The sequence below is a fragment of the Rattus norvegicus genome, chromosome 15, assembly GCF_021556685.1.
Source record: "Rattus norvegicus strain SHRSP/BbbUtx chromosome 15, alternate assembly SHRSP_T2T, whole genome shotgun sequence".
NCBI lineage: Eukaryota > Metazoa > Chordata > Mammalia > Rodentia > Muridae > Rattus > Rattus norvegicus.
Genome location: NC_141548.1, coordinates 21297902 through 21315813, shown reverse-complemented (window position 1 = coordinate 21315813; position 17912 = coordinate 21297902). Strand labels below are relative to the sequence as shown.

Below are 17912 nucleotides of genomic sequence, written 5' to 3'. Positions count from 1 at the left end.
TATGAGCAAAGAATTGGCATCAATATTTCAATCTCTAGCTATGCAAGTGTAGATTTTCCAAAGTAGGTCTTAATATTACCTAAACAAAATTTCCTAGGCTTATCCAAGAGCTTAGAGTTCCTGTTTGTTTTACATGAAATGCTGATAAACTGCTCTGACGATAGCCATGTCCAGTTACAGTCCACTGGGCAGGGATCCTCACTGGTTGATCAGTAAAGTATTAAATCCCTGTCACAGACCTCATGCACAGCAGTTGGCTGGGTGCACTTTGCTCCTTGTCCACTAGAGGGAGACAAGCCTGAATGGTTTAATGTAAATGGAGATTCTCAGTAGCAATGGGCTCCTGCAGTGCTAAGATGTCCCCAGCAGAGCAAACCTGTCTGAAGAACTTCTCAGGGAGCAGGTGTTTCCTTAAAGCACTGAAAGGGGGTGCACAGGACACCTGAAAACTGACAGCACGTTCAAAGACAGTGCACAGAAGAAGGAACACATATCCTTGAGAAATGTAGAAAACCATGCAGCCTAATCACAGACATACAGACGCTGAATTAAATGATGGACGGCCAAGCAAAACTCTGTGACTTACAGGGAGGTTATTGAGATGTAAATATTCACGATCCTCTCGGAAGTTTGTCAATTTCTACATCCATCCTGGATAACAGCCTTGCTACAGATACACTAAGAGCCTAAAAAGTCCTAGGGTGCCAGCATTTCCAACCTGAAATTCCATCCCAAAAGAAGAACTAGCGATGTTGTCAAAATTACATTTTAAATAATGATAGCCTTACATTAAGTAGAAGAAAAGAAAGAAATGAAAGATACTACCAGGATAAGGACTAAACAAACAAATTCAAACACACATTTATATACAAACTACTTACAGATGGGAATAATAAATATGTCTACAAAGATAATGTCTTGCAAAAATAAATCAAAAGCATGAATCACAGTTGCTCTTGTCCATAATTCTTTATGTTTTCCAAGATTTGAGAGAATAAGTATTCCTTTTACAAGAAAGTTCATTTGAAAAAGTGTCTAGAAGTAAACTGAGAAAATAGGAAGAAAAGGCAACCAGGGTGAGCTTTGGGTCTGAGGCATCAGAATGTGCAGAGGCAGGCAGACATGAATGAGGACAGCAGGCTTAGGAGCTTCATCTTGTCCCAAGTGTGGATTCATGACCCAAACCTCACAGAGAAGGTGCTGCAAGAGTGGCAGTTTTCACACTGGGGAGTAATGGGTGGGTCAGCAATAGGAGCTAGAGTACTGGCAGGCCCTGCCTTTTTATAACTGGGGGCTTTTAAATGAGGGCGGTTTGATAGATGGAGTTGGGGGCTCACACTGGGATGTGGACTCTGACCAGGGAGGGCAGGGGCAACAGGGTGCATGAGAGCATGTGTTACACCTGATACAGTGCTGCAGTCTTTGTACTGGACAAGGTCAGGAAGTAATGAATCTGTAAACAGCCTGGCCCTGGTTTTTCATGCCTTGAAACCAACCGAATCGGAGGGAGGGTTATTTTATGATTTATGTACTTGCAAGGGGACATAGAGACTCTATGTGCAGGGGCAGAGAAGCTTAGTTGAAAGACTCCCCTCAAAGATAAAAAGGAGTCAAAGGCTCTGTCCTCTAAATGTGAACAAAAACTAGTGTTAGGCACAGCAGAATTCAAACCACTAAGGGTAATGATTGAATTCAACTATGTGGCTATAGGATAGTACCAGGAGTAAATCCATCACAGCTGGTGGTTTTTGAACAAGCACCATGGCCATCAGAATACAAAGGGAAGAGCACAGAATCATGGGAAATCAAAGTGGTAATACCATGACACATGGCAGAAAGATTCAGGCAAGATAGAGCTGGATTCAGGTAGCAGGGGAAAAGGAGATAAGTACACAGTGGCTTAGGAAGCAGAGCTAATGGGATCTACCATCTGACTTATGGGAACCACCATGTGACTCATGGGAACCACCATGTGACTCATGGCATCTACCACGTGACTCATGGGATCCACCATGTCATTGGGGTCTGTGTACTTTAAGTTCCATTGCATTTGACCACTTTTTGTCTCTGAGTGTCTGTGTTCCCATAAAATGCTTATGAATGGAGAAGCATGGTGAAAGAGTGTCTCTTCCCCTAAATTTCCAGTTTTCCTGGACAATAGCTTATGACTCCTGGCTGAGATTCCTGTGGATGTTCAGGAGCTTAAGTGACAGTTGATTGGCTTTGTCACTTCTCTGTTGCTGTGATTAAATATGTGTACAAAAGCAACAGTTAAGGGAGAGAAGTTTACTTTGTTTTATAGTTGCAAGATGCACCACAGTGGAAAGTCAAGACAGCAGGAGCCTGAGAGCTGTTGTACTGACTGCAGGCAGAGAGCAGAGGAAGATGCTGGTCTTCAGATCACTTCATCCCTCTTATCCAGTCCACTGTCCCAGTCAACCACAGAGGGTGGGTCTTCCCACTTCAATCAGTCTAATCAGAAGAGTTCTGCACAGCATGTCCCGAGGCTAACCTACTTCTAGTAATGCCTTATATAATAGAGCTAATAATCAAATGATCTTCCACTTGGGTGCCTAGAGCTGTGTCTCCAGGGAGATTCCAGGTGCTGTCAAGTTGACGATCAACAAACACTAACCACCATGCAAACTATGAAGACGAGTTCTTCATTTAGACTCAAGCCTTCTTGCCATGCATTCCTAGAAGTTCAGGAAAGTAGAAATTCCATAAATATCAAAACCTGAACAACCTCCTAACTTACCAGTCAGGCATGCTAGACCAACACTTCTGAAACTGTGACCTGGACAAGCACCTGTAGCTTCATTACCTGGGAATTCTCAGAAATGCAAATTTTAACTCTACTCAACCTATTCTCTGGATGAAACCAATCACCTCCTCTCATTGGACGGCCTGGAATGGATGCTTTCTCTTCCCAGAATGGCCTCCAGGTGCAGCAAAGCTAAGTTCACAGCTAATTGCAGTTGGGTGTTTGGGGCGTCCTTTTCTTGCCCTTCAAAATTACCTGACTTAGTAAAAAGAATCAGTAGGCGCCATCTGTTATTGACAAGGTGACCAATCCAGTCTTGAGAAAAGCAAGATTTAGAAATCACTTTAGTCTAGAAAATCATCACATAGAAGGTAGCATGTCTTACCATGCCCTGACAAAGAATCTACAAAATTCAAAAAGCTTGGTTTCTGTTGTTATTCCTATTAACAGAATGCTAAAACTGAGAAGGACTAAACAGGTGACCCAGGTGACATATAGAACAACATATTTAATTGGGGACTTTCAATTTCATAGTTTTAGAGCAAGAAGATGTGGGATGAACAGCTGAGAGTTCCAGTGTTGATGAAGAAGTAGAAGAAACAAATGCTACCTGGGAATGGTGGGCGCCTTTGCCGCCTCAAAATCCACTCCCACTAACACACCTCCATCTTGCCTCCAGACCTTAAAGCTCTGGTGGTCTGGGAGTCCCCTGGAGCTGGAAAGGATGTAAAGGTCAAGAACTCTGATTGTCTTACAACCTGAGAGGTTCCACAGCCTCATGAATTCCTTTGATGGTTTGCTGCCCAACACTTCTGAAGAATCTGACACCTCCACTCCACAAAAGGAACAAAGAAGGGCAAAAGGTGAGCTATGCTACAGGCATTCAAATGTTAAGAATGCTCTCCCTAAGGACTGGAGGAGAGCTAGCTGTCCCACACTGGAGCAATGCTCACAGCTGACTGCAGTTCAGAAACTGGAGAGGATAGTCCCTGTGTTGCTGTGCAGAAAGGACTGGAACAGTAGCAAAGACAGTGGCTGCGCCCATTTCATGGGTGCTTTAGAGCAAGACACCTTCCAGAGAGGTTTCCAACTAAAAAAGTTCAAATGCTACCTCTGAGCCTTAAAATTTTATAGCTTAGCTAAAGTCAGATTTTTCTTGTTATTTTCAAATGAAGTTTTGAAGGTTTTTAAGTCGTTCCTCTAGAGGGACCCCCAGGACTTGAATATTCTGACAGTGAACCTCCCAGGGCATCTCCCCAGGGGTCAAGGTTTAATATGGGAACAGTTAGTGATTTTTACACAGCTCTTTTTGTTTGTGTGTGTGAGCTGTCCCTTGTCCACAACAGCTTTTTGTTTTCCTCAATGAGGAGAGTTGCTCATTTGTGAGCCATCATTAACTCAAAGTGAAATGGTTAAAAATATTTATCCTGTTAGAATAGGATGCATCTTTTTAACGACTCATTAAAAAATTAAAACAACGAAAACAAAACTCTGGCTTTTGAGATGAGTTATACTAATTCACATTGTTTACCTAGCTATAGTGCTACATAAACACTACATAAAAGGAAAAATAAGCTTGGTTTACATAAAAAACAAAAACAAAAACAACAAAAGGTTTCAGAGCTGCAGAGGAACAGCCTTGAAGGATGCTTACTGACATGGAGACTCCAGGCTCAGCCTCAGCCCATGAAGAAGAGAACAGAACACAGAAATCTTCCTGTTCCTGCTAGCGCTGTGGCAGCCCACACCTGCCCTCCTGATGCTTGGGGAACTGAGACAGCAGAGGCTGGAGTCTGAAGCTACAAAGGGAGGCCCTGTGCTTTCTCATTACCAAGCCTAGTACAGCACAACACAGCACAACTGTGAAATGGGTCTCTCCCGCTCTTGCAGTGGCAAAGGGAAATGGGATGCAGCTTTGCACAGTTCTCAGTTCCACCTGAGTCTCCCCTCTCCAGCTCTGAGCCCAGTCTCCCAGTTTGTTGGATGTGAATTCTATGATCCCAAATTCATGTGCAAAATCCTTTTCCTATAATCTAGCTTTCCATCAAAGACAGCAAGTACCAGAAGCTAAACAAAGAGCCACAGCTTCTCAAGAACTTTTTACTTCTTTCATTTTCAAGGGCCCAGGCCACCATCAGGGGACTAAAGCTGGGGTGGGGAGAGCATGAGAAAGTCTCAGAGGTGTTGGGCCTGTACTGGGAAGATCTTTTCAGATACCCCTGGAATGCTCTGAACTCACAGGCAGGGGATTTAAAAGTGGGACTCTTTATCCTGGTATCTAGATGTGGAAATGGTGCTGGCAAGTCCTGTTTGGGGATGGCTTACCCAGGAAGCTTGGCTCAGTGGAGGGTAGAATGAATGACAACATTAACAATAATTCTGGTCCAAGTGCATATGTCTGCATCAAGTTCTCAAAAAATCCTGTTATGGTAAACAAAAGACAGAAGTGAGCAGTGGCCAAGAACAGATGATTTGAAAAACCTTTAATTAAGTAATCCATTAATTAATCCATTGTCGTATTCTGTGCGCATATGTCTATATGTGTTATTGTGCATATATGGAGGTCAGAGGACAATGAGTGAGGGGGTCCTCCTCCTACCACATGGGTTTTAGTGATAGAACTTGGATCCTCATGGTTGATGACAAATTCCTTATCCCCATTTCAAAAGTTACATTTATTATTTGTGGGGGGGGGCAGTAATTGTGTGTATACATGTTGTAGAAATTATTTAATCCCAACCTGGGGTTTCTCCCCTGCCTCTGACCACTTAGTTCCCAGGTAAAAGACACCCAAAAGCTTTATGCTTACATTAAGCCTTAATCAGCAAAAGACCTGGGCAGATATGGATCCTCTGGCTGTTATGTCTGTTTCCCAGCTAATAATCCCACTGTATAATTTGCTGTGTTTCGTCTGGGCTTCTCTTAACTCCAATTAGCCAACCCACCTGACCCATGGTGGCTTCCTCCTCCCTTCACCTTCTTTCCCACTTGTGGTTCTTTTCTGATGCGGGAAGTCCTGGGAGGCTAAACCCTGCCTGTGCCCAGCTGTTGACTGTTGGCATCTTTATTCACCTACCAGAAAAGATTTGGTGACACAAGTTTACATAGTATCACTTGGGTAAACATGTAGACTCTCTTGTCTCTGGGACAATCAGGCCGTGGAGGCCTGCAGTTATCATTCCATTACAGAGCAACAGACCAAACCTCAAAGCATGAAGGTCAGGGCCATCTGATAGGAGTCAGGTTTCTGTGTAGGTCCCAGGTATTGAACTGATTACGTCAGGCTAGGCCACACAAGAGCCTTTCCCCATTGAGCTATCTTCCTGGCTCATGAAAAACCTTTTACAGGCTCGTGTGGTCCTGTGGCTCTGCATGTGTGAGCTTGCGTGTGTGCAGGCCAGAGGACAACCTTGGTTGTTACTCTTCAGGTGCTGTCCACCATTTTTATAAAACGGGAGTTTTCATTGACTTGGAATAGGACAGGTCAGCTGGGCTGGCTGGCTAGGGAGGACATGGAGTCTCTGTCTCCCCAGCAAAGGTTTGTGCCACCAAACCAGGTTTATTTTTGTTGTTATTTTAATTGGTTTCTTTTGTTTGGACTGAAGTTTATCATCTGAGTTTTTTGGCTCCATGGCTTTCCATTTGAGCAGGATAGGACATAAAATGTCTGTGAATGATGTGTGTATTGCATATGACTGTCCTTGAGTCTAGTATAAAATGAACCAGAATGTGGCTTTTTGGCTTAGTCTTGCTTGGTCACACTCAAGGTTGAAGAGGAACTTCTTGAAGGTTTAGCTACACAACAAGGGTTGTATAATTCTATAAGTCCCTGATTCTTACATCTGAGATTACTAAGAATTTACCTCCTTTCACTTTTCCTGTTTTAGGCACAGTCTGAATTATGTACCTGAAATGTGGAATAAATTACAAATACTAAAATTGTTAAGTGTTCTTAAGTTAATTACGGCACAGGCAAAGCTATTGGAAAAGACTGGATTGGCTGCAAATATTGAGACTTTTCCCTTGCCTGTGATAGCCCAAAATTAGGCAGCCAATCCACAGAGGGCAGCATTTCTCTGGCTATTCGGGGCCACAGGTCCCTCTGTCTGCTGAGCCATTCTCTAGGGTTTGGGGTTGACACTATTTTACTGTACTGTAGAGAAGTGTCATGAGGCGACTGCTCCTAGCTTGCCAGCAGCAGGACACCCTAGGATGGTTCGCTCACTCTCACCACACTGAGATACAGAGGAGGCAACTTCCTCAAGCAGAGGATCCTGGTGCTCTGTCTGCCAAGGAAGCTGCAAACCTGAGGATGTGGACTTCATGGTCATTTTCTCACGAGAAAGTAACTTTCTTTATAGCTTAATTAGACAGCAGCACCTCTAACACGTCTAAGAGTTGGACGGCTGACATGTTTCTCAGTCTGCAAGGAGGTTGGGGTCACTAAGATTCAAGATATGCTATGGCTAGGGAAACAGCTTCTGGAGAGAACTAGAAACAGTGGGCAACTTTTATCCTGCTTTGTCTTTAAAAGAAGTTGAAACTGAATAAACTGTGCATTGGCTGACTGGGCTGTGTACCCCGTGTCCAGGTTAATACCTCCCTAACATGGGACCTCAATGTACCAGACTGTGGCAGTGAATTAATTAAACAGCTTTGGCTCCTTAGTGCAGTCATGGCACCTGCCCAAGAGTTCTCTGATTTTGAGAATGAAACACACACACACAGGCACACACACAATCAATGTCTGGACATTTCTAATCCTCCTGACAGCTACCATACATCTCCCTTCCACCCAGCATCCCAGGTTTAACACCTTTTATATCTATGTTTTATCTTTGCTGCCTGTTACCTTCTGGGAAACACCCCACTCCCCAATAGGGTCCTATTCCCTTCCACCTACATTGTAGGCTGCTTTCTCTCCTGTAGCTCTTACTCTGACCCTTCTAAGTCTGGATCATGGTGATTCCCTTCATCCTCCACTCCCTCCCAATCCCTTGCCCTGTCCTTCTGTCTTTCTGTCCAAACATTGGCAATGGCAACTCGGAGCCCTCAGGGACGCTCACGTCTGGAAGTGCAGCTTTTTGGGAGCCAAAATAAGACAATTATGAACACCGGATATTGATACTTTACACATACATTCTTGATATTGAATAAATCAACTAACTTTAAGAATATGGGAATTTGATCCTCAGTACTACGGAGGGTAAACATCATGAAGAAAACGGCAGACATTTTGCCTATAGACTCCGTTCATATGTTTCTGAACAAAACTTAGTCACATGTAAACTCTTGGTTTGAGAGGCACCTAGGAAATATAATTCATAGTTGTCAACTCTGTGCTCTATTGAAGATGTAGGAAATGGGAAGGGAAGCTAGAAAATAACAGTACAGACTCTCTCAAAATTCTATGAGGCCTGTGGGTTTGTACTTCCAGGGACCCTGGAGGCCTGCTCAAACCAGAGACCCAGGAGGCCCACCCTAAACAGAGACAGTACTACCTGACTCCCAGGAGACCAGCTGTCACCCAGCTCACAGAGCTCTATATTCCTCCAATGAGGCTGGATCCAGTCAGAGACACTCATGACAATTAACACCAGAGACAACCAGTTGGGGAGAGGCAAACTCAGGACCATAAACAACAGAATCCAATGCAAAATATGCTGCTCACTCAGAGGACCTATAGGGCTCTTACCCATCATCTATAACAGGATATCTCCTGCCCTCTCCTGGCCACCGAGAGAACTGCATGCAGAGGGACCACAGACAAAAGTCAGCCAAAGAACAATTAACCAATATAAATAAAAATGAATACATTTCTCTTTCAGAAAGGCATACGACTGTATGATTAAGGCAAACAACACCGAAATGGGGACAGTCTGGCCCACGTCCCTTGACCCTTACACTAAACTGATCATACAGTTACACAGGTCGAACAATTAACATTCAGATTACAGTGAATATGTATCCCATTGGTCCTCATTGATCTGGATCACCTCATCCAGGATGATTTTACAAGACCCATTCATTGTCCTGAAAATTACATGCTTTCCTTTTTCCTTTTGTAGTTATTGATCAGCAATCCTGTCTGGAAATGCACCATGCTTTCTTTATGCACTCATCTCGTAAGGGACCACTTGAATATTTCCAAATTCTGAATATTATAAGAGAGCTTCACTGAACATGGTGGAGAAAGGGTGTCTATACTAGGATGAGTCAACATTAGGATATAGGTCTTGGTGTTGTATCTTGAGGTTTACCCATTACCACCTTCCTGAAGAAACTGCATTCTGGTTTCCAAAGTTGCTACAGAAATTTGCATTGCAAATCTAGAGGAGACTCTCAATGTTCCCCTTGCTCCATACCCAGTAGGAGGGAATTCTCTTATGTGTTACTGAACTAAGTTATGAAAGGTATGAAAAAATATCTCAGAATAATTTTGATTGGCATTTCTGTAGTGTCCAAGGATGATAAATATTTAATATGAGTTTCTAAGTCATTTAAGTTTCTTCAACTGTATTATGCTTATGTATATAGCCCATTTGAATTACGTTTTTTTAAATATAGTGTTTTAGTTTTTCAAATCTGTTTCAAATATAAGCCCATTAGTGAATGTGCACAGGGAAATAATGTTTAACAATTTCTGTAAATGGCCATTTAAAAAAATCATTAATGACAAATTAGAAAATGCTCTCTCAATGAACTCACAGAATTGGCAGACAAGTTGTAAATAATAGAATTCATTACAAAAGTCCAGGACAGGGACTGGAGACATGGCTCATCTGTTTGAGAATTTGAATCCCAGAGGACCTAAGGGGCAATTAACAATTTTCTGTCACATCACATCCCAGTGAAATCCACTGCCCTCTGCTGGCCCCTGGCAGAATTGCATGAAAACGAATATGGGGAGGTGGGAGGGAGACAACAGGCATGTGGGGTAGCACCCACATAGAGGTAGGCATTCTGGGGAGAGAATAGGGATTTTATGGGATGAAACTGGAAAGGGACAGAATATTTGAAATATAGATAAAAATATCCACTACAAATTGCAAAAAAAGAAATAATTCAAAACTGTAAGACCTCCACCCAAAAGAAGCTATGATATATATCAAAATGAACTCAGCAAAACATCATTATCAATAACAACAAACAAACCAACAACAAAAATATTAAAAATGTTCATTCCTCTACAATTGGTGGAATTCATTAAATGTGCAGTCATAGTTGATGCTATATTTCAAGGAATCCATAGGCATCAAACTCTGTGTGTCCTGAACATTTTACATTCCCATACTGAATTGTTTTATTTCCTCTAATGTATTAGAGAAATACTTCTGTGTTTCTCCTTTGTTTGTCATTATAAAGGAAGCTAAATTTGTGAGCACAGGGATAAAGCAAGGATATTTTTCATCATGAAGGTGGGTTCCACAGAGCATGACACACCGTCTACATCAAGAGCACAATTTCCTGTGCAGCTCTGGCTGGCTGTGAACTGATGATGAAGCCTACGCTGCATGAGACTTGCAGAAAACCACTGTTGCCTTACACTTGTGCTGTTACAGGAGGAAGAACCACACACGACTCAGGACGGTCTTGTGAGTGAAGGGTTAAAGGTCACATTTTTATTTATAGACAAACATTAATTTATTCAAGAACATTTTAAATTGGGGAGTCAATGAGTTCAATGTATATAGCCTTAGGAATATTAATTAATTAATATTAATTAAGTACACTAAAGTTAACAAATGAATAACAAAACTTCAAACTTAAACAAATAAAACCAAATGCATAAAACAACCAAACTTCAAACTAAAAACCAAATAGAACAAGTAAATTAGTCAGCATTCAATTCCTGCTGATTTTTCAACATATAACTCCAGCCTGTTGCTGGCCTTGCAAACACAGCAGAACGGCAGGTAAGATGGTAAAATCTCTTCAAGAGGAATGTAGACGCCTCATTCAGGGTGGTTGGTTGTTGATGGACAAGTCGTCAAAGGGTTAAACGTGAGGCGTGTTCCATGCCACATCTCAAGGTCTTTCAAATTCAGCCCAAGATTGGAAAGGTTACAAGGACTGAGATGCGGGAGGTGTTATCAATCTTTGCACCCTCAGTGCTCCTGGTGGACAGGTCTGTCTCTGAGAGCTGTAGTCCTGGTCTGGGCCATGGGCAAGCGTCTGCTGGAGTGTTCAGACCTAGGGGTGGAAAAGGCCTGGTGAGGACCTGCCATGTCACTTCTCCCATACATAGCGCACAATTCAGCAGGATAATCCAGGATGATCTTTCATCTGAGGTCATTTTCTCATGCCCAAGAGAGAAGGGTAAGAGACCCCACAGGCCTGCATATTTTCCCAGCTTTTAAAACTGCTAAAAATTGAACAGTGAACAGCAGATAATTCCAATCGTCCATATATATTATATTTTAAAATCATGTAGCAGCGTCTCAATGTCACATGAGGAGACATGTGAACAACCTAGAAAACAATAGGAAGGCCTTGGAGGCCTGGCCATCACTGAAATGAAGACTATCATTATTCCTCCAGTGCAGGAATATGCCTGGGGTCCACTTACAACCTCAATATCTGCAAAGACCCACAGAAACAATATCTCAAGAAGTACATGCACACTGAAGTGATATTATATTTGGCAAGAATATGCTGCATGGAAATCTTGCCAAGGGTAGGCATTGAACTCTAAAGGAGATACTCATGCAGAAAATAAACTATACCACTCCTTTGTTTATGGGTATCAAAAAACTCTTTGTGGGGAGACTTAAAGGCACTGGGCTCAGATAATACAAGAGAGCTCAGACTGGAGGGATCAGTACACCATAGCCAGAATCTCTATGGATCACATACCCTTCATGGATGGAATTTCTTTTAAAATGGACAGGAATAATATTCTGAGCTGCTCCTAGCTGACAGATGCTGATAACTATGATGAAAGTCACACACCCAATAAGACAGTTCATAAGTACAGGGAATCTACTTGGGTCCTCTCATCCTGTGCTTTCAAATCATCTCAGTGACACCGAAATGATGCCGCATCTTCTCAGACAAGGCCTTTTGCTCAGTGAACAGTTTGTTCTGATTCAGGGCGTCCTACAGACTTTCCTACATTCTCTCCTCATCCTGGTCATTAGAAGATTATATTGTCCATGGAGACAGGCATGTATACAGAGACAGACAGACAGACAGACAGACAGACAGACAGACAGACATACACACCTTTGAACTCACCCAAATATATTTGTTCACACATACAAGCAGAGTATTTTGCAGAATGTGCTTAGTTTCCCAGTTAATGGTAATAGAAGAGATCACCCAGTCTACTATTGTGGCATAAAAAAAAAAAACCTGGAATGGGGTAAGTACACGGTGAGCATAGGCTAAAGACAGCTCAGCCAATAAAGTGTATTCCCCTGAAAATCAGAAATTAGAAATGTGACATCTAGGCCTGTTAGCCAAGACTGCTTAGCAAGGGCACAAGGCTGTGCACAGGAGGCTGATTTCAGGCAACAGAGCACTGGGTGGGGGCAGGTGAGGCTCTTCTGTCCTCTGCTCACTGTTTCCCAGTGCATGCAAAGTGAGCTGCATTTTTCAATATGAGGTCCCTTTAGGATACAGTACCTGACAGGGGAAACAAACTACCAGCACAAACAGCTAGGAAATCTCCACAACCACAATCCAAGGTAAAACTTGTAATGGGATGCTATCAGATATAATTCGAGTGAGATAAGGCTGACTGATTCAAAGTCAAATGCTGGCAGGTATAATCAAACTCAGCCACAGTCCATGGAAGGGCTGGACAACATTGTACCTTTTCACTTTCTGACTGGTGGACTTCTGGATAGTTTTGCTTCATGGCTGCTCTGAGGTGAACCACTACAACACTAATGTGCCACAGTTTCTCTGCTGACACCTACTTCTTGTTCTGGAATCGCTGTGTCAAAGGTTGAACTTTCACAAGAGTTGTGCATGGCTTCTCACAGGGCTACCCATTTGACACCTCCAGCAATGTCTGAGGGTCATCACTTTCTAAACCCACCTTACAGATGATTTTCACTCAGATCAAATGATTTTGAATAACAATAGTTAAGAGTGCCACAACCCAACACAGGGTGAGTGCTGTGGACTATTTTGAGTCTAAGGTTCTGTCTGAGGCAAAGATGTGATTCCACCTCAGCATAACTCCTGGACATCTTCTGCCTGCAGATTCAACTCTAAGCAAATTAATCTTTCAATTAACAATTTCCAGAGCAAACTCCAAAGCCAATGTATATTCAATCAAGTTTAGGCCGATCTAGAAAGAAAGTGGTGGCAGGTAACGATTAACATAACCAGGATGTTGAGAAGACACAACAAGCACGTGACCTTCCAGTGTTACTGCACACCCAGAGCAAAGGAGGCAGAAGAGCCCTGAGTCAGCACTTTCCACACTCAGGTACATGGATTTCACACAGCAGCCTCTCCTCAAATCCCTGTACCCTATTCCTGAGATTTCTCCAAGTAATGTCAATGTTGATGAATAGTTTTCCCACTGTAATAATTTCAATAGTAATCAAAACCCCATTAAGAACAGTTTAAAAAAACTAATTGGAAAAATTGTGTTTCCTCTTCCTCTCTCTCTCTCTCTCTCTCTCTCTCTCTCTCTCTCTCATTCTCTCTCTCTTTATATATATATGTATATATATGTATATATATATACTTTTACATGCTTCTATGTGTGTACATATAGACTAATACAATATATATAAATATGTGTCTGTGTTCAGAAACTTGATGAGTTCACACACACACACACATATGCACGAACACACATATACACACACTTCTATATGTAAGCACCCATAGCGCAAACACTTAAAACAAGCAACTCCCAATGTAACATATGTACCATAGCCATAACCATGTTCGCACATCTGTGCCCAATGACACAAACACACACACACACACATACACACACACACAGAGTCAGAGAGAAATGGAGAGGGGGAGGGAGGGAAGGAGGGAGGGAGGGAGGGAGAGAGAGAGAGAGAGAGAGAGAGAGAGAGAGAGAGAGAGAGAGAGAGAGAGAGGACAGAAATCATAAGTGAGAAGCAGAAAAGAATGAGGAGGCCATCCTTCTGGAAGCACAGTTGTTGAATACAGATTAGGCAAAGGAAATGTGTCAGTGAGAGCGTAGACACTGCTCTCCATCCCTTATAGAGTAAACCTGTGTAGGGAATGCACTTCTTGGGCACACGAGGTTGAGAGAGTTGGAGAAAAATTTCCCTCTAACCCTCACATATCTCACACAAACCCTCACCCTGAGAGAAGTCTTTCTTACATCCCTGTTCATCCAGTCAGCTCCAGGACAGAAGCCACAGGAAAGAACACTAAAACACTAGAACAGGACTGACAAACCGCTTCTCAAGCTCCGTCACTAAAACCACCATTTGGAAAGGCAGAAGGGACCATTTTCATTGTACAGGGAAAAGGAGAGAAAGTCCACAAGCCCCATCATAATTGACAATGATAACCATTCTTTCAGCAAGTGAACTGAACTCTAATCAGTTCTGGGCACTACAAAGACGGCTACCACATGGCATCCCTCTAGCATGTAAGTGTGCAATGTGTGATCAACAGATCCCACTTAAGGAAATGCATTTTCTAGTTGAGCAGGAGGATTTGGTTGTCAATCCTCCAGTTTCTTGCATGAAGCTAGAATCACAGAAAGTTTTGTAAATGGGCAAAGAAATGAACAACTGGATGAGACCTAGGAGAGTGTCTGGATAAGTTGGAGAAGGTTAAATTGGTTTGACTTGGTTTCTGCTTAGATATCAGGAAAACCTGCCCTTGATGCTTCATTCATCCTACCTGAGGCTGCTTGTTACACGGATTTTCATACTGGCTTCCCCACAGAACCTTGTTGTTTCCTTAATGGATTCTTCCAGTGCAATCTGATCCCTTAGAAGCCCTTTGTACTCATTCCATGCTCTCTGGGCATTGTTCTTCAGCTCAAAACACTCAGTTAGGAGGGGGCAGAAGCTGCGGCTGAGACACAAAGAAAAAATGGTGAATCCCAGCCAGGCTCCAACTTCCTCCACTTCTCCAAGTCCATTCCTCCTTCTAGGGTCCTGATCAGAAGAGAGCCCCAGATTATAGTCCACGTCCACAGTAGCCATGGAGCATAACCTAGAGACAGGTCAAATGGAGAAAAGAGCAACATTCCAGAAGACTCAGGGCACTTCTCAAAAACCTGACACCATTGATTCAAGTTTTTCCTAGAAGTGGACTTAATCGTTATGTGTGCTTATATGTCCATTTTATTAGAATGTCCCTTGGAGGCCAATCTTTCTATGTGTCCTGTGTGTGTGTGTGTGTGTGTGTGTGTGTGTGTGTGTGTGTGTGTGTGTGTGTCCTGTCAGAGCCCCAGAGCATCAGGATTGATTGATGACTCCATCATTGTGCACACATTTTCTATGTACAGGATCCCTATTTGGGAAGGACAATGACTGATGAATCTCACAGTCTCTTTCCATTTGTTCAAACTATCTACAAGCGGTAAAAATCCTAGAGCCTTCCTTAGAGACAGGCTTCCTGGTCTGCTTCAAACACTATAAAGCCTGATCCTCACTTTACTTCAAAGATAAGAATGGGCTGACACATGCTGTGCCTAGTGCTGGGGTCACAACCTTGTAAGTTACTCACCAGTACCAGTCATTTTCCAGTGTAAGGTTTTTACATTTGACCAAAGCGGTATTGATCTGCTCGCTCATTTTCTTCATGTCGGTCATCACTTCCTCGTGCTGCATCATGAGCATCTCGGACTCAAACTTGTTCCTGTGGCAGGGCGTGGTCCAAGGATCAAATAACATTATGAATGAAGGATTCAAGAATTACATGAATTCAGACTGAATCCTGAACTACCCCAGCCTAGGACATGCCACGCCCTTACTCCTTGGTACTGGGTGCATTTGGTATTTATTCAGTTTATTATTATGAACACAGGGACAGCAGTGCCAGGAAACAAAAGCAGGGAGCTGATTTGCTTGAGCTCCCTGAGAGGGTTTGAAGGAATAGACTAGCTTGCCAAGAACTTTCGAGCGTCCTGTGCCACCATCCAGGCTCCAACTTAAACCCATGAAGACTATTCTCCTGTTCTTAAGTAACAATTCTCAATCATAGAATCTATTGCTACATGAAAACCCAAAGGAACATGGACAGTATTTACAGGGAAAAGAATTTATAGCACACACCAGGAGATTCCCATGTGTGTCCACCTGAGCAGATGTGAAATGTTGTACTGTTCAAAGTGAGGCTCTCACCCACATCATTATCATGCCATGGAAATTGACACAGGATAATTCTCAGGCCAAATCAGAACACAGAATACCCAGATCTTAAGTTATACACACAAACGCACTCACACATGCATACACACACACAAACTCACACAAAACACTCTCTCTCTCTCTCTCTCTCTCTCTCTCTCTCTCTCTCTCTTTCATACAATTAGAATGCCAAATAAATACAAGAATGTGGCATTATCTCAAAATACAATGAATAAAATCAGAGAACAACAATGATACCCTGTTGACAGTCCAGTCACACACTGTGAGGCAGCAAGAGGGATTAGGCCCCTCCAGCTCTTCACAGGACCTATTGAACCCAAAGCACCTCCACGTCAATTGCAACAATGATTGCTCATAATCAGAGCACCTAGAAATTCCCACAACCCAACACCTGTCCAGGCTACTTAAACCACACAATGAGAGCTCACACACTACTACCCTCATTCCCAGACTGTAATTCAGGCCACAGGCTATGATTTACGTTTGTAGGAATCAAAATAGCCTGTGCCACCCTCTCATTCCCATCTGATCTTCACATTCTGATGCAATCAGGAAAGTGATTTTGACCATGAGGACACCCTGGAGTTGTAGCCTACTGTGATGTGAGGAAATGTGGATTTAACAGAACTTGCACTGTGACTACCTGTCATTTAAATTCTTTCCAGGGTAATCGGCCAGGATTCTCCTGAGTTCATCTCTCTCCTTCTGCACCTTGTGGAGAGCAATTTTGAGGTTCTCCAAACGCTTCATTCTCTCCTCTTCAACAGGTGTCGTGGAGGGTTGGGATGATGCTTTCTGATCAGACTCTGTAGGTAGATAAACACCAGTAAACAGGCATATATGTGGACATAGTGTCAAGAAAAACTATGCTTACTCTAAAACAGAAGTCTGAGGATGAACAGTCTACAGATACAGTGACTCCCTGATGGAGCAAGAAAGCTATCTTTAAGCTGAACTCAGCTCAGTCCCTGTTCCCCACCATCATAGACATATGGTGACATATGCCATCATAGATATAGACCACACCTCCTACAGCCATTCTTCTGCACTCAAATTCTAAAGCTGGCCTAAACAAGAAGAATTGGAGGACCTTCTCAGCTAATGTCTGATGTGAGGCCGGTAAGTCCTTGAGTCCAAACTGCTTAACATCTTGAATCCCTAGTCACGTGTGTTCAAGGACAAAGTAACTGAGACCTTGATATATGACCAGGAGAGTATCCCTCTTGGCATCAATGACCCACATAATCTACAGGACACTGCTGAGAGGAAGTGCTTCCACAGCCTATCCTGAGAGACACTTTGTTATTCTTACAGAGGCTCATCCTGGTATTCTTTGACACTGCCTATGACACTAAAGAGATCCAAGGAAAGCCCTTGACATATAACAGGTCTTGGTTCTCTGTCAAACTAATGATCAGAAATTGTTGAGTCTGGGTCAGCCATTTAGGAAGACTGAGGCTCTAAATCATACGTCATACTCCTGGAAGGACCAGCTCAAGCCAACCTCCTCCAGGAAGCTCCCCTTGCCCTGCCCAGTACTCACTTGACCTCCTCAAGGACCTTTCCATTCGTCTTGTTCTCCAACGTGATAGAAGGCTGGCCTCCCTCTGCCTTGGTCTTGTCTCTGCATAGATATGATTGTCCCTCCGAAAGAGACTGAGGATCCTGGAGAACATGCCTCCTCGGGAACCCATTAGGAAATGAAGGGAAATGGCTCAGGCAGTTGGTGTCACCACAACACTGGTGACATCACAGAACATTCTAGTGTCTCCTGGATACAAGAGAATTTCGAGGGAAGACACCACCGGTGATAT

General features: G+C 43.0%; 1 protein-coding gene across 1 annotated transcript; it reads right to left on the bottom strand.

Annotated features, from left to right (window-relative positions):
- Positions 1 to 10358: 10358 nt before the first annotated feature.
- LOC148000876 (uncharacterized) lies at positions 10359 to 17840 on the bottom strand. Its single transcript, XM_087587182.1, has 5 exons — positions 17642 to 17840; positions 16742 to 16904; positions 15455 to 15586; positions 14621 to 14797; positions 10359 to 10957 (listed from the first exon to the last, which is right to left on the bottom strand). The coding sequence occupies exons 1-5, from the start codon at positions 17790 to 17792 to the stop codon at positions 10873 to 10875; spliced, it is 708 nt and encodes a 235-aa protein (XP_087443308.1). The 5' UTR covers positions 17793 to 17840; the 3' UTR covers positions 10359 to 10872.
- Positions 17841 to 17912: the final 72 nt, after the last annotated feature.

What these genes read in the sequence shown, in the direction of transcription:
- LOC148000876 (XM_087587182.1), bottom strand. Translation starts at nt 17,792, where the DNA reads ATGGGTTCCCGAGGAGGCATGTTCTCCAGGATCCTCAGTCTCTTTCGG. An exon ending in GGAAAGAATTTAAATGACAG is followed by an intron (nt 15,587 to 16,741) that starts GTAGTCACAGTG and finishes GCCCTGCCACAG; the next exon opens with GAACAAGTTTGAGTCCGAGA. An exon ending in CTGGAAAATGACTGGTACTG is followed by an intron (nt 14,798 to 15,454) that starts GTGAGTAACTTA and finishes TTTGTGTCTCAG; the next exon opens with CCGCAGCTTCTGCCCCCTCC.